At 32.3% G+C, this 16,735-nt stretch overlaps 1 protein-coding gene across 1 annotated transcript in view; it reads left to right on the forward strand.

Moving 5' to 3' along the window:
- TXNDC16 (thioredoxin domain containing 16) overlaps nucleotides 1–16,735 on the forward strand; it is a 66,815-nt gene that overhangs the window by 32,780 nt on the left and 17,300 nt on the right. Inside the window, exons 9-16 of the mRNA XM_054567567.1 lie at nucleotides 135–301; nucleotides 692–749; nucleotides 2,934–3,057; nucleotides 4,545–4,688; nucleotides 5,204–5,263; nucleotides 10,049–10,217; nucleotides 10,556–10,692; nucleotides 15,102–15,186. Of these exons, the coding sequence (XP_054423542.1) occupies nucleotides 135–301; nucleotides 692–749; nucleotides 2,934–3,057; nucleotides 4,545–4,688; nucleotides 5,204–5,263; nucleotides 10,049–10,217; nucleotides 10,556–10,692; nucleotides 15,102–15,186 (944 nt within the window). The remainder of the gene's footprint in view (nucleotides 1–134; nucleotides 302–691; nucleotides 750–2,933; nucleotides 3,058–4,544; nucleotides 4,689–5,203; nucleotides 5,264–10,048; nucleotides 10,218–10,555; nucleotides 10,693–15,101; nucleotides 15,187–16,735) is intronic.

Raw genomic sequence — 16,735 nt, forward strand, 5'->3', positions numbered from 1 at the left:
TTATGAGACTTTCTGGTAATGTTGAATTTATTTCACAGACTTGTTCTTATACTCATGACTTAATAAGAATTAGCAGGGTTTAAATCCAAATGTTGGAACATGATTGTCACATTTTATTCTTTTTACAAATAAAGACCGAAGTTGCTGAAGATCCTCAACAAGTTTCAACTATTCATCTACAACTAGGATTACCACTGGTTTTTATTGTCAGTCAACAAGCTACATATGAAGCTGATAGAAGAACAGCAGAGTGGGTTGCTTGGCGTCTTCTGGGAAAGGCAGGAGTTTTACTCTTGTTAAGGTATCTTAAACATGAAATTTTCACTGTATTTAGCAAAACACTAATGTTTTTCTTGTATTTAAATGTGGTAATCTGTTCACTTATAAATAAACTCAAATCTGTAATAGATTTTAATAGTTAGAACAAGTTGCCGAGCTAAAGTCTATAGTTATTATCTTCTTTAAAATTTAGACCTTAAAATTTTTCTAGATGAAGATAAAGATTATGATAGAGACCAGAAAATCTGGTCTGTATTTATGTTTAAAGTTTCTGACTCACAAAATTTTAATTTTTTTTCATAAACTTTTTTTTTTGTATGAGAACTTAACAGTTGTTTTTTAGATTGACATTCTGGATAACTATTATCCTTCAGATTAGCAACATAAAAACTTTATTTCTATTTTGAAAAAGGGACTCTTTGGAAGTGGACATTCCTCAGCAAGCTAATGTGGTCTTCAAAAGAGAAGAGGTTAGTCATTTTATGTATTGGTCTACAATGTCTACTTACTTAAAGAAAGTTAATATATGGGGTCCTAAAGTAATATATGCTTATTATAGAAAAATTCTGTAAATTGTCACTATCCAGCCATAATTGCTGTTAACATTTTGGTGTGTTTTTTCATTTGTCTCTTTGCCCATATTCTTATGTATATTCATATGTATATTCATAAATACGTATGTCCCTTTTTCCTTAAACCTTTAAAAATTGTTTCATAGTTATTAAGGACTCTTTAACTCTGAATATCTAAATATTATATACATACGCTAAAAAATTGATTGATATATTTACAAACTGCCAGACAATTTAAACTTAAGTTGTCTTGCCTAAGTCTATAGCAGAAATACTGGGAAGAAGACTTGGATTTTGTTTCTTGTGGTTCTGGGACCAGATAAATGATTTAGTTATTTTAAGCTCAGTTTTCTCATTTGTGGAACAGTCATGAAACCTCACTTCTAACTTACAAGAAGTTTTATAAGACCAAATATGAATATGGTTTGAAAACTGTAGTTTTTTCAAACATGTATAATATGGGGCTAGTTTGCTTTTTGGCCAGGTAATGGAAAGAATATTTTCTGAAGCCTCTTTTTTTTTTTGCTGGTAAATATCCTTTAATGAGAAACTATAATATTTGTTATTGGGAAAAAATAGACCTATAGAAGAATTAAAAATAATGGTGGTATTCTGGTTATGGATGTCTTAAATTGTTAAAATACAGCTAATCTTATATAGTGTATAAGTAAATAAATTACATAAATACATTTATGTAATGATAGTCTATAGCATTGAACAAGAATAAACTGCTTTTATATGTAACAATATGGATCAACCTTACAAATAATGTTGAGCAAAAGAAGCAGTCACAACAAGAGTACGGACTGTATAGTTTCATTATATACCAGTAAATTGAAAAACTGGCAAAATTTACAGGTGGTGATGAAAATCAGAATAGTGATTACCTTTGGAGGAGGGCAATGACAGGTGCTGGTAATGTTCCGTGTCTTAATTTGTGTTGTGGCTACATAAGTGTATCCACCTTGTAAAAATTCATCAAAATATACACTTAACAATTTGTGTTCCTTTCTGTGTGAAGGTATATTTCAATAAAAAAATTTACCACAACAATTTCTATATATATTTTGAATAAATTCAGTTTGAGCGATTTTGATTTTTCTTCCTTTTAGCTCCATTATGTTTCTGCAGGAGTAAAAAATTACTTGCTTTGAATATAATATTCAACAGATGAAGATATGTGATATCAAAGAACACACTTAAAGCTTTTTTTTAGCAGTATTCTACTGTACAGTTATAATCAAGTATATTTTACTAAGATAACCTATTTGTTGTTGGACATTAATGAAAGAAATTTTAATGGACTAATCTCAAGTGGAATAGAATTTGTTATTCCTAAAATACCTGGGAGCAAATAGTATTTTTATGTTTATAGTTAAACAGGCAATTTAACTTAACTTTTTAGTGGGATTATATTAAAGTATTATTTTGAATATTTCTGTGCAATATTCAAAATAATTTTGATTAGTTCTGTTTGCAATAAAATTGTGTATATTACCATTTTATATTGAGGTGGAGTTTACTGTTACATGTGAAATGTTTCAGATTTCAGGGTAATATAATTGTGAAAAGAAGCGAGACTTTTTAATATTATTTTTTAATTACTGTTTACATTCAATATTACTTTGTATTAGTTTCAGATGTACAGCATAGTGGTTAGATAATCATATCCTTTATAAAGTGTTCCCCCCAATATTTCCAGTACCCCCCTGGCACTCTACATAGTTATTACACTGTTATTGACTGTATTCCCTAAGGTGTACTTTACATCCTATGACTATTTTGTAACTACCAATATGTAATTCAGCCTTTCTCAACCAGCCCTCAATACCCCTCCCAAATGGCAAGCAAGACTCAGTTTCTTTTTTTTTTTTTTGCCATCTTTTTCAGCAGTGTATACTATCTTTATGTAAAGTATGCTTTGGATACTTTTAATAGTGACTGTGGAGATAATTTTCTTTTTTTTGTTTTATTTAATTCAAAATTGTAATGCTAAGGTCTGGCTTCATTTTAGTATCAACAAGTAAAATATTTTTATATTAAAATGCTTTATTATAGTTATTTTTTTTAAATTATTTATAGGGAATGCCAGTGGAATTTTTGGTGTTACATGATGTTGATTTAGTAATATCTCATGTAGAAAATAATATGGACATTGAGGAAACAGGAGAAGATGAAGATGATGACATGGAAGGTCCAGATATGGGTAATATGTTTTGTGATGCTCACCCCACCCATTCATGCCCAGCATCCATTAGGTCAGTGAAATTTCAATGAATTAACTTTCACATCGAATGTATTCACTTCATCAAAACTATGAAGAAACCTGAAGAAATTTATTTTGAATCACATATCAAATTGATTAGATGAAAAGATGTAAGGATGCCTTGTTCCCTAGATATCCCTCCTGAATTTTTATCCACCACATGTGGATTTGGGACCAACCCCTTCCGTGTCTCCGCCCCTCCTACCAGTATGGATGGATGTGGCTTCTTTAATTCTGTAGTTGTGAGACTTCCATTCAACTCAGTTTCTGATGGTTCTCGGTCGTGGTTCTATATTTTAGTTGTAATTTTGATGTGATTGTGTGAGGAGGTGAGCCATGTTTAACTATGCTGTCATCTTGACCAGAAATCCTCAAATTTTTCTCACCTAAGTTTTATTTTCTTTTATTCAGCTAGTGTCAATTCTTCTAGGAAGCTTTAATTGTTTCTCTAATCAAGTTAGGTGCTCCTTCATTGTTACCATGCAACCTATGCAAACTTCCAATACAGTATTTACAAATTCAGAGTGTTTTTTTTACCACAATACATGGATAGATAGATGGATAAATGGATGGATGGATCAGTTGGTCAGTCTGTCTATCTAAATTAATGATAGATTTTTACATATTCAGAATTCACCTCAACTTGATGCACTTAGAATAAAATCCAAAATCCGTGGCTTATACGGTCTCTTATGATCCAGCCACTGCCAGCCTGGAGTTTTCTCATACCATTTATTCTGTCAGCTTACCTTGTGTTAGTCAATTTTGCCTGCCTTCTGTACATAGTATATGTTATTTTATGTCTCTGAGCCTTTGCATATGCATGTTACTCTTTTTGCCTCAGACATTCTTTTCTTTATTCTCCACCTGGAAGACTTTGGATCTTCCAATCTAACTCTCCCTGTTATAATCTCTTATTCTATCCTTTTCCTTTCTTAAACTGATCTCAATTTATAATTCTATATATTTATTCAGTGATCAGGTTATTTATTATCTCACCTTTTTGTAGATAGGAGCTCCATCTTGCCAGAGACCATATCTGTTTTGTTTACTGTTTTCCCTACTATATATTACAGTGCTTGTCATATAGTGGAAGCTAAATAAACCCTGAACCTTTTTGGATAATACCTTAATATTTTATTAGAAACTAAATATAATATATTATTTCTAGACAAGTTTAAATAAATGCTTCTAGACTTGATTAAAACTTCACAGTTTCTGAGTCAGGAAGCATCCCAGAGTCATTTAGGATAGGGAGCTAGGGAATGATAAAGTTTTCTAAACATCATGCATTTTTAACTAATAAAATAGTGTGAATTCAAGGTTTTTAATAAAGTGTCAAATTTCCATATGCTCACTTGCAAAAACAGCTTAAATATTTTAATCAAACATTTATATATACATTACCTTCTTTTAAAATGTTTTAGGAATTCAAGATGATGAAGTGGCAGAAAGTGTTTCCAGAGAGAGGAAGAGACAGTTACCTTTGGAACTCACTTTGGAACTAACAGAAGAGACATTTAACATGACAGTAATGGCTTCAGACAGCATAGTGCTTTTCTATGCTGGTTGTGAGTATGGCTCTTTAGAGGAGATTATATTACATATTAAGAAATTTAAAGTAGGCAGATTTTATTTTTGCATTCTGTATATTGCATATTGTAAGATGACATAGCTTTCTTATGTCCCAGGTAGACTGCATATAATGAAACATCTAGTTGATTCTGGGGTTGTAACACCGATTATCTACATCCGACTTAAAATTGAAGGCTAATGATTAAACTAGATATTCAGTTTATTAATTTAGAAAAAGTATTGTGATTTGAGCTTGATTTTAATATACTAACAGTTCTTATGGGTTTTAGGAAGTATATTGCTTTAATCATCAAATAATAGCCATTTAACTATATCCCTTGTAGTATATGAATGCAGAAAATTAGTTGCATTTGGAACCTTCTTAAATGTTTGGAACAATAAATGGCAATTTTGGGAAACTCCATAAATCTATATGATTCTTATGTGTAACTATGGGTGCTTTGGAGATGTATGTGTTGTAATATCTATTGAATTTTTTATTTTAATGCAGGGCAAGCAGTATCCATGGCATTTCTGCATTCCTACATTGATCTGGCAATTAAATTGAAAGGTACTGTGCCGTGGTATCCATGTTTATTTTTCCACTTCTGAGCTGTAGCTGTTTGTAAAACTGTGTCATGCTAAAGATGAAGAAAACTGCAAAAATTTCAGGTTATTATGTTTTTGTCTCCAAGGTTAGGTTAATTAGCCATGAGCTTCAAAAATGCTTAGGAACATTCATTTTGATTGTCCTCATGGAGTGGTCTTTAGTGGAAAGTACAGAGCCCATGTATTGAGTACTTGCTGCCACATAGTTAATCCATAACCTTTTTGGCTCAATTCAGTTGTTCAGTAAGCATTTATTGGGTGCCTACTCTCTTCCAGTTATTATTAAATATTATTAAAGAAATCCTAAATGTTATTAAATAAACCTTTAACAAATAAGACCACTCTTACAGTTTAATCAAAGACAGGATGTCAGTGTTCTTGAAGCTATGTAGTTGGCTCCTCATGGATCTTTTTATTTTAACTATTCTATGAAACCTGATCCAGTGGTAGGAAAATAAGAATCCAAGGAATGGACTTGAACTCAAAATAGCTATGCCACCATACGAAGGAAGATATAGGGAGGCCAGTTGAGAGAAAGAGAGAGAGAGAGGTGATGGATTAGGATAATGTTTTGTCATCATTCGAAGGTATCATGCTTTGTATCTGTAATAATTTTTGCTACTGCTTTTCTTGTAAATAGAAACTATTATAGTTAAGTAGGCTTATTCTTGGCTACTATAGGAATGTATCCACCATTTAGTTTTGGGCGGCATTAGTTTATAGGCAATTTTATTATTTAGTAAGTTCATTATGGTCAGGTAGTGCACCTTATATTGAGCTTACTGTATTAGTGTGTTACCTTACATTGCGGAATATCTGATTTCTAATAATTGTTGAATAGATGAATAACCTAACATAGTAGAGCTTCATAAATTTTATTTAGTGGAAAATGTGTACTGGTGCATAACTTATTTATATATTGGGAACTTTTATGAACTCAAGAAATTGATTCCAGAAAGTCAACCCTAAATGTAACATGACCACAGTAAAAAAAATCAGGGATTTTCAAAATCATTTCTGAAGCATTTCTTGAACATTTTCCCAGCCACATTTGATTCAACTTTTCATTATTTCATTACCCAAATGAAGAGGTGATTAAGTCTTTAGATACTGTGATTCCTAATCTTTTCTTTTTTAAAGCAAATCTCATTATTCTCTTTCAGGCTATCCTTTGTAGTTACAACCTATGGACAGGTTTAAGTTTCTTTTTTTAGGTTTTTCAGCCTTATTGGAAAATTATTAGAAGAAAGGAAGAGTGGTGAAATATGAACCATAATAAATTATTAATTGGATAATGTCCCTGAATAATAGAATTATCTCCCTGGCCCATTTGGTTAGTTACAAGAAAACAATGGAAGAAGATTGCCTTACTTTCTTCTCTGTTAATGACCAAATAGATTACTTGACCCTTCAATGCAAGGACTCTTGAGTTGTATGTATTTGTAGGATAAAAAAGCAGATTACCAACACAGGACTTGATTTCCTTCTTTATTTAATGAGTAACAATTATTTTAGTAATTAAATATCAGGTAAATGGACTTCTAGAAGTTTAGGGGGTAATGTAGAAATGTATAAGAGATAACTAAAGTGTTTTGTGTCTGTGTTAAAGCCCAAACTGTAACTTTGTAAATTAGGAAAATATTGCACTACTTTGGGCATTTAGTCCTGTAACCTTTCACATTGACTTGGGGAAAAGGCACTTTTCATTTTTTATCCGTCAATGAAGATTATTTTTATACTCAGTCACAAGGTGGCAGCAAATGCCAAGTTTTTATGCTTACATAGCATCTGTAGCTAAGAGAATCTGTTTTTTCATCCTTTAAATTAAGAACCCTATTTGAAATTACTACATTGATAAAGTATATGGGATATAATACTACAGGCGTATTAAAATATTAGACTGTTCTAATATAAACATGATTAAATATTGAAACCATTTTATAGGAAAGAAAAATTTTAAATTGGTACCTTTAATAATAGGAAACCTTACAATGTTGAATGATATGTATCAATATTCTTGTTTCAGTTTTAAAGATAGCATCAAAGTTTTAAATTTGGACTGCAGGGACAATAACATTTTTTAGCAATGGTAGACATGTTGAGGATGCATATTGAAGGAAAAGAACTATATTTGTAAAACAGCACTATATTTCATACTTGGATGGCAATATATAATATGGTACTCTATGTTAACAAGCATCACTAGATACTTATTGACTAAATAATTAAAATAAAGGATAAGAAAACTTTGTAGAGAAGTCACTCAGCATATCTAATTTTAGAAGGATAGGGTTTATCTGTGTATGCTCATAACTTATGTATTAATATACTTTAGTGTAAAATTTAAAATTTGTGAAGAAATAGGCTACATTCCAAAAATTTTTTTTAAATTTTATTTTAATTTATTTTTTTAAATACATTTGTCTCTGCCTACCCCCACCACTTTCCCTTGCGCCCTCCCTCCTTCCCTCCCTCAGCTCTTCCCCTTTGGTTTTGTCCATGAGTCCTTGCTATATGTTCCTTGACTTTCCCCTTCCGTCCCTTTCCCTGCCCGCCCCTCCCTCCTTCCCTCTTGTCTCTGTTGATTTCTTTTTTATTTATTTATTTATTTATTTATTTATTTATTTATTTAATTTATTTACTTTTTAAATATATTTGTCTCTGCCTCCCCCGATTTCTTTTCCTTTCAGTGTTGCTGGTCTTATTTTCCTTGCATCTTTGTATTGTTGGTTAGGTTCCGCTTATAGGTGAGATCATATGGTATTTGTCTTTCGCCCCCTGGCTTATTTCGCTTAGCATAATGCTCTCCAGTTCCATCCATGCTGTCGCAAAGTTTAGTAGTTCTTTTTTTCTTTCTGCTGCGTAGTATTCCATTGTGTATATGTACCACAATTTTTTGATCCAATCATCTACTGATGAGCATTTAGGTTGTTTCCAACACTTGGCTATTGTAAATTGTGCTGCTATGAACATTGGGGTGCATAGATTCTTTTGTATTGGCGTTTTGGTGTTCTTAGGGTATAGTCCCAGCAGGGGAATCACTGGATCAAAAGGCAGTTCCATTTTCAGCTTTTTGAGGAAATTCCACACTGCTTTCCACAATGGCTGCACCAGTCTGCATTCCCACCAACAGTGTACATACTATGTAACCAACATTGTACTAGGCAAAGGAAGATAGTGGTAAATATGACAGGCTACATACACCCTGCCTGTATTATCAACCAGACTGCTAACATTAAGTCTAGTGATAAGTTATCACGTCTATGTTGTATACTCTAGAATCATTTAAAACATAAAAGCAGACATTTTAGTATCAAAAACTTTTGGTGATAAAAATGTTAAAATATTCATAATTTTAATCACATGGTTAGGTCGCTTCCTAAATTGATATATTGTACAAAGAGTCCTTCTTTGATCTAATATGATATTAAAGTTTCCTTTTATTAGAATTTATTCCTTCCTTTCACAGATGAATTGTGTGGTGATTGTTTCATTTAGTTTTTGATCTCTTTCTACCTAATGATTTACATATTTTGGAGAACTTTACCTTTATTATATTATAGAACAAATGGGAATTTCTCTTTGCATTTCTACTAAGTGTTTTCTTAGGCTGAAAAGAAATTATAGTATTTAGAGAGGATGGATACCTGAAGCCCTGGATGAGTTTCACGTGTGTCATTTATTCATACCCATATTTAAGGTGTTTCATGTCCAAGGACTGCTCTAGACACTCGAAAATCAATAATGAGTTAAATAGATACTGCCCTTATTCTCAGGAAGCTCTCTGGGCAGAAACAGACATTAATCAAATAACCACACAAATGAGTATATAATTACATAATGAAGTAAAGAAAGGAGCATGTTCCTGTAGGAACGTAGGAACCTGATATAGATCAGTGTGTCCAAGAAGGCTTTTTTGAAGTAGTCACACATGCAAAGAACATGAGGGATGAGAAAGACTGACCTTTGTAAAGGTGGGGGGGGGGGGGAAGCGCTGTTACCAAAACAGATTTGACTTTTGAAAAGATACTTTTAGTTTCAGTGTAGGACATTCTGAATTCAGGGAGATTAATTAGAAGCCTGTTGTTATCCTGGAGAAATAATGACTGGAGTAATGGCAATAAAGAGGAATGGACAGATAAAAGAGATATTTAAAATGTAGGTGGTAAGATTGAAAAGATAGCTGATTGATTTGATTAGACATGGGGAACTTAGGAAGGGGAGACATGAAGGATGATACTTTGTTTTCTGAGTTGTACAAGAACGGCAGTGTTCACCAATATATTCAGCAGGGCAACCATATTTGGTTTTAGACATACTGAGTTTGAAGATGTTTCCATTCAAATAGAAATAAATAAGTCAGTAAGGATACATGGGTCTGGAGCTTTCAGGAGGAGCCTGGGCCAAAGATATAAATTTAAGATTCAGTAGGTAGGCAATGGTTTTTGAGATTGTCTAGGACAACAGTGTAGAAGAGTAAGTAGAGAAAGCAGCATAAAGTGAGCCTTGAGGAATCCCATCTCTACTGGCATAAGAACCTGACAAAGGAACAAAAAGGAGCAGCAGGAGAGGTGGCGGAAAAGCCAGTAAGAGAAGCTATTGCAAAAATCAAGGGGAGAGAGTGTTCCGCAGCACTGTTTCATGCTGCTGACAGGATAAAATAAGAATAAGATATAAAAATATTGAGAATTCTTAACTGGGTTTTCTACATTAATATTTATAAAATGAGTGTTTTCCTTTTATTTAGGTGCATCCACTATGCTGCTTACTAGAATAAACTGTGCAGATTGGCCTGATATATGTAATAAGCAAAATGTCACTGAATTTCCTGTTGTAAAGATGTACAAAGAAGGTGAAGACCCAGTATCTTATGGTGGTATGTTAGGAACCGAAGATCTCCTAAAATTTATCCAGCTGTAAGTATTCAGCTTCACCCTAAGATTATTAAACTTTTAGGTCTATAAAACTTCTAATTACCATATGTTGACACACTTTGAATGGATTAAGGAGGATACTAGAATTGAGATCTTAGGGTGAGCACTGATGAGTAGAGCTCATTTATATTCCATCATTTTGGGGGAGATAGGAATTTTGTTTAGTGAGGGTGACTTTGTTTGGAATAGTATTTTTCTTTATTTTGTTGGATGTTTATCCTGAGGCATATGGTCTTTTCTAAGTTCAGGATTTTAATTTTTTTACAAGCCAAAAAGTATTTTAAAACATTAATTTTGAATATCATTATATGTCCATCTAGCAACAGGATTTCATGTCCAGTGAACATAACATCTGTCCAAGAAGCAGAAGAATATTTAAGTGGGGAGTTATATAAAGACCTTATCTCCCATTCTAGTGTGTCAGTACTGGGACTATTTAGTCCAACCATGACAACAGGTAGGTAGAATTGAAATTTTAAATTATACAATACATAGTTAAAAACCCACTTGTTAAAAACTCACTTTTAAAAACTCACTTTTAAAAAGAATTACTGTCTTTTTTAATTACAGAGAACTCAAATTATAGAGGATTTTGAAAACAGGAGTTTGAAGAAAAAATAAAAATCTATAATTAGAGTTGTAAATATAATATGATTTCTTCCCTCTTTTTCTATATACCTATGTATTGCATATTTACATATATTTTAATGAAATTGGGCTAGTACATATATCCAAGTTAGATTCTTGCTGTTTTTGTTTAAAATTACATGGGTGCATTTTTTCATGTGAGTAATATTCTTCAGAAACATCATGACTATATAATATTTGATTAGATAGATATACCATAATGTATTTAACTACCTACTAACAATAATATTTGTTGTTTCCTTTTTTATTTTTGCTGTATGTAAACAGCATTTTTATTTATGAGTTTTTATGTAGATTTTAGACTCTTTAATGGGTATAGATTCCCAGTAGGGGAATAACTTTGTCTTCTATAAACTGTATGTATTACTCATCTTTTAAAATGGGTTTTATTGCTTCTCTAATGAATTACTGTGACATTTTTACATATTAAGGACATTAAACTTTTGTCATTTTTTTCCAGTTATTTTTCCACAGTTAGTTGTTTGCTTTTTGGCTTTGCTTAATAGTAATTTTATATGTAGCAATTTAAAATTGTTTTCAAATTTATTGATTTTGAGATTTCTTCCTTTGCTTTTTAGCTATAGAAATCCTCTATTATCATTATCAGTTAATATTCACCTGTATTTTCTTGCTTTATTTATGTTTTTCTACCTAATTTATATTGTCTTTTTGCTTCGAATATTTTTCTTTTTAAAAAACTGATAAAATACACATAAAATTTATCATATTAACCATTTTTAAGTGTATATAGGTAGCTAGTGTTAAGTATGTTTACATTGCTGTGCAGCTAATCACCAGAATTTTTTCATCTTGCGAAACTGAAGCTATACCCATTAAACAACTCAACATTTTCCCTAACCCCTGGCAACTAGCACTCAACTTTCTGTCTCTATGAATTTGACTACTCTAGGAACCTCATATAAATAAATCGTACACTACAAGAGGGGACACCCAAAAAAGCTGGAATTATCTTCTGGAGGGCGGGCTCCTTGTAGTACAGGCCCCCCTCGCTATGTCATTGTTCTAGGAGCCCATCGGTATCAGGGTACCAGTTCGCGTTGTGAGAACCTGCGTTCAGCTTCAGTGAATTGTTTTGAAGACTCTTTTGATGTGTTTGCCCATTTCATGATGGGTTATTTACAAACACACCTGCCCACACCACGCTTAGTGTTCACCAGTAATTGACCAAAAAACAGCATGACTGCCATGGCGCACCCTCCTTATTCACTCAGTCACCCCAAGCAACTTCTAATGGAAAATGTCCTCAAAGGGCAACATTTTTGCCATTGTGAAAGGGGTGAAACAAAAAAATGAAAGAAAAATGAAAAGTCATCAAAATCAATGAGTTCAAAAACTGTTTTGAGCAGTGGAAAAAATGTGTTGAATTTTTCATTTGTTATGTATATATGTGTGTATATATATCTATATACACATAAGATCAATATAACAATGTACTTGATTGCATTTCTATTCAAATAATGATATAATTTATATGTAATTATATCTCAAAAAAAGAATAATGTTAAGTTATATACAGGTAGTTCTGGTGTGCCAGGCTGATGTGATCTGGATATGATGCTTTTTTTTATTATTTTACTAGATTGATTATTCCCAGTGTTTTCAGTCAGGTATTCATTCCTCCTCTTCTTTTTTTTTTTTAACTTATAAAAGTTAACTACTGACATTTTCTGAGCACTAATTTTGTATCCGATATTAATTTATTATTTATATAGATTCTAATGATTTGAAGACTAAAATAATGTGAATTCCATGAGGGCAAAATTCCTCTTTTGTCCACTTGTCTATCTGCCAGGTCCCTCTAGTGGAAAGATGCTATTTTTTTCCTTTGTAAATAATAATTACCTTATTATGGGGATATAATTTAAAACTCTGTAAATGTCCTGTTTCTCATTATAATTTTACACTTCAGTTTTAGGATTTAGAGAACTATCATTATGATGGTTCCCAAATGGAAAATTTCTAATTTCATTATTCTTTTTACATTTGTTAGCTGTAAGTGCTTTCCCTTCTCATTTATCCATGTGGACACCTGAGTTATTTTATTCAATGATTTATAATCAGTTACTATCATTAGTTTGCTTAAGTTTGGTCAGTGGGAGCCTCTTCATTCTGATTCATGTCTTTCTGGCACATCTCCATTGTTGTTTGAATATGTCCTTTTGGCACAACATGTTCCCAGCCCCCTTCCTGGAATCAGCCATTTCTCCAAGGAGTCCAGGTTCCTTTTAGAAGAACACTGAATTTAGAAACCAAGATCTAGTGGTCAGGAGTGCATTCACTTACTGGAGTGTTCTTCCTTCTCAACTGTTGCTGACAGAGTTAAAAAAAAGTGTGTGTGTCTGCGTGTGTGTGTGTGTGTGTGTGTGTGTGTATGTATGTATGTATGTGTGTATATATATAGATATGTGTATAAATATAACTATTAAGTAAAAAAATATAACTAAAGTAAAATGTAATAATGGAAAAAAACAGCATTGCTAAATTATTTCTTATGCAATTAAAATATGTTTATAGTTAAACAATTAAATATTATAAGTTACCACAATGTTACATCTCAAATATAGTTATAGTGATTAAAATGTTTTATTTAGATAACTGATTATTTCCCTATATTTGGGGTTGCCATATATTCTGACATATATGCATTTTTCACCAAGGAGGAGAATATGTCTGGTTTTAAACATTTAGAGGAAAATTTACTTTCTGATTTAATGGAAATGGATATATATGTGAGGCCTGCAGTCATAAATGCTCCAATCCCACAAGAAGTTTAGGATTTATGAAGAAATGAATTCACGAAGAACTTTTTAAGAAGCATACTCATGAGTAGAGAGGCCTCTGTATGTGGAAATTATATGGGAACATTAGTATAATTTCCCAGTGTTACTTTTCAAAAAAGAAAAGAAGAAACTGAAATAGTTCCATTATGTCATTGTTTTAGGTAATGATGAATTACTGACCAGAATTTATTCTTGTTTTCTCTTAGAATGAAAGTATAGTCACTCAGTCCTTTCTAATTGGTTAGTTTTCTTACAAATCTTGTCTACTTTAGTGTAGCACAGGCTAAAGAAAACGTTTTCATGGATTACTAGTTTCTTATTAAAATCATGATTATAAATGAGCTCTCAATGGTGCCTACTGGCTGACTGTGCCACTCCAGTAACTTTGCTTTCCTACAAGACAGTGCTTCTAAATCTTGTGGAAAATATGCATCCTTTTTAAAGCAAATAATCTTGTGGTTAACTGATGTTAACAGTGTTGATGCTTACATCCTGAAAATAGTGCTGTGTGCTAAGGTACAGATCTTTTGGGTTCAGCATGCCCAGCCTGCTAGGTACTTCATGATTCAAATCTTCCATTGTTGCTTTGTATTTATTTAAATTACTATGAATCTTTCAAAGCTGAGCTATCATTTGGCTTCCATTTGGCAAGAATATGTCATTCATGTAAGTCCACCTCAGCTCTTTTCTCATTAGTCTACAACTTTTTAATTGAGACTTGCTTCTTGGTTATCAGATGATCATTAACATGATCCAGAATATGCTATTATATATGAAAATGTATTCAGAAACCTTTAGCCATAATATCTTTAATTTTGAATATCTGTAGCCTAACATGAGAAAAAATAAATTAATCAAGACTCAAAAGTAACAAAAACAGATTACAGAAAATACAGGAAATAAAAAAATAGACACAAATCCTCCCTAATTGTAGAACCCTAACACAGACTCTGTTAGAGGACTAGAATTTCCAGTCTTCTATTATTGTCTATGCAAATAGGTTCTTTTAGATTGTGTGATTATAATGTGTCTGTCATTTCACATATTTGCTTCTCTTTCCAGGCTACATATAGGATAGCTGTCCCCATTTACTCTGCCCTCGGAGTGTTTTGAAAAAAAGCAAAAAATATTTATGCAGTAAATCTGTACGATTAGAGTGCTATAAATCTTATCAATTTAGAGTATATTTGTTTAGAGAACCTAAGTTGCATTATTCAATTTACATTTCTGTAATAGTCAAATGTCATTAAAAGAATACAGATTTATTTTGGAACTACTAAGTTATATAAGGCTTGCACTCAAATATTTATCTTTATAATTAATAATAAATCACTGTCATTTATAAATCTGTTCATCAGTTGAATAGCACACATAATTTTAAAGGTTTCATTTTTTTGTCTTGCCTATGTATTTTTAGCAAAAGAAGATTTCACTGGAGCAGTAAAATTCCTTAAAGGATATGTTATCACTGGAATTTATTCTGAAGAAAATGTTTCAATACTGTAAGTTTATTGGTGTTCTAATTTTAATGAGGGAGAAGCTTGCAAAATTATATGTTGCTTGTCTTTACACAGTTGACAAAGAAGAAAGGGCAGCAACATAAAAATTTTTAATTTGACTCTAGGAAGATATGGGAAGTACCACCTGGCTATTTAGAATTTTTAGATATTCTTTTACTTTAGGCTAGTTCCCCAAAGGGGAAACCATGGATTCATATTATTTCATCTTCCTATAAAGAACTTTTTAGGTTCAGTTACCTGCAATTTTGATTGTTTGGAGTTGTCAAATTTTGGGAGGTGAGGGAGGATTTTACTTCTTGGGTGTCTAGGTTTTGATTTGTCACCGATATATATAAAAATCAAAGTCTTTACAGGTTTCTCCCACAGTTTTAGTAGATGCAACTATATCTGATAGTTCTACCTAATTTTAAATTACTGTTAACATACACTTTAATACTGGCTTTTTAAAGCCTCCTAAGTTGCTCTATTTGTAGAATTTTGGGCCCTTGTGAACTACCAAGTATTTCAGCTGTTGCAGAATGAAGGACTGAACTGAAAATTTGGGGATTATCACATTCTGCATAATGACTCATTTTCAGGTGCAAGTGAAGTTAAACACAGTGGTTTGTCTTTCTTAACTTCTGACTATAGTATTTGTTATTGTGATTTCTGAGCTTAAATTTTTTATGCTGAACTCTAGTGACATATGCTCTTCATGATCAAGCCCTGTTCTATCCATGAAATCAGTAATTTTTTAAAAGTACTGAACTCCAGATCTTTAGGAAATATGAGACCTGTTTACCTGGTGCATTACTGTCACCCACTATCTTCTTCTCTGCTGTCTTTGTGCATTTAACTATGGCCCAAAAAGCAAAACCAGTCATTTTCAGGGTGTGTTTTGTTTAACTGTAAACCACTGGTCAACCAAAGGGTTTTGCAGGTAATCTGAAGACTGATCTCTCTACCAATGCTTATATTGTTATAATGTCTATACTTTGTTCTAACATGAATTAAGTTTTTACACAGTATGAATGTGACTGTATCACTGGTTTTTTCACACAAAGCATTTTTTTCTGTTTGACTTAGTGATTTTTCTTTTAGGTTTAGTTAGCAAAAGAAGTGGCAGGAGCGAGCAGGTTTGGGCTCTGTTTCAGTGAAGGAAGCACAGACCGTATCTGGAATACCTCAGTTTGAATTCTCTCTCTGCTATTTACCACTCTCTGAGTTCTGATTTCCTCTTCTGTAAGATGGAGGTGATAGTGGCTACTTTATAGGGCTGTTGTGAGGGTTAAGTGAAAATGTAACTAAAAGCACTTGGCATAGTGCCTGCAAATAGTAGATTTCTAATAAATACCTGTCTCCTTGCTCAGGAGTATGGCAAATAGTCCTGAAAGCTGAGAACTATTTACTATGTTCCTAATCCTATTTAGACATTTTCATGATGAGTAAATTGTCTAGGAAAAAAAAAATCTGGGTAGATTATTATCTGTTTCTTTTTTTTAATCTAAGTCGTCAAGGCTATAGAAGATAGATTTGTCTGTAAATTGAGTTC

This window comes from Pteronotus mesoamericanus, unplaced genomic scaffold (assembly GCF_021234165.1).
Source record: "Pteronotus mesoamericanus isolate MK-2021 breed Mesoamerican mustached bat unplaced genomic scaffold, CSHL_Meso_final contig_182, whole genome shotgun sequence".
Lineage (NCBI taxonomy): Eukaryota > Metazoa > Chordata > Mammalia > Chiroptera > Mormoopidae > Pteronotus > Pteronotus mesoamericanus.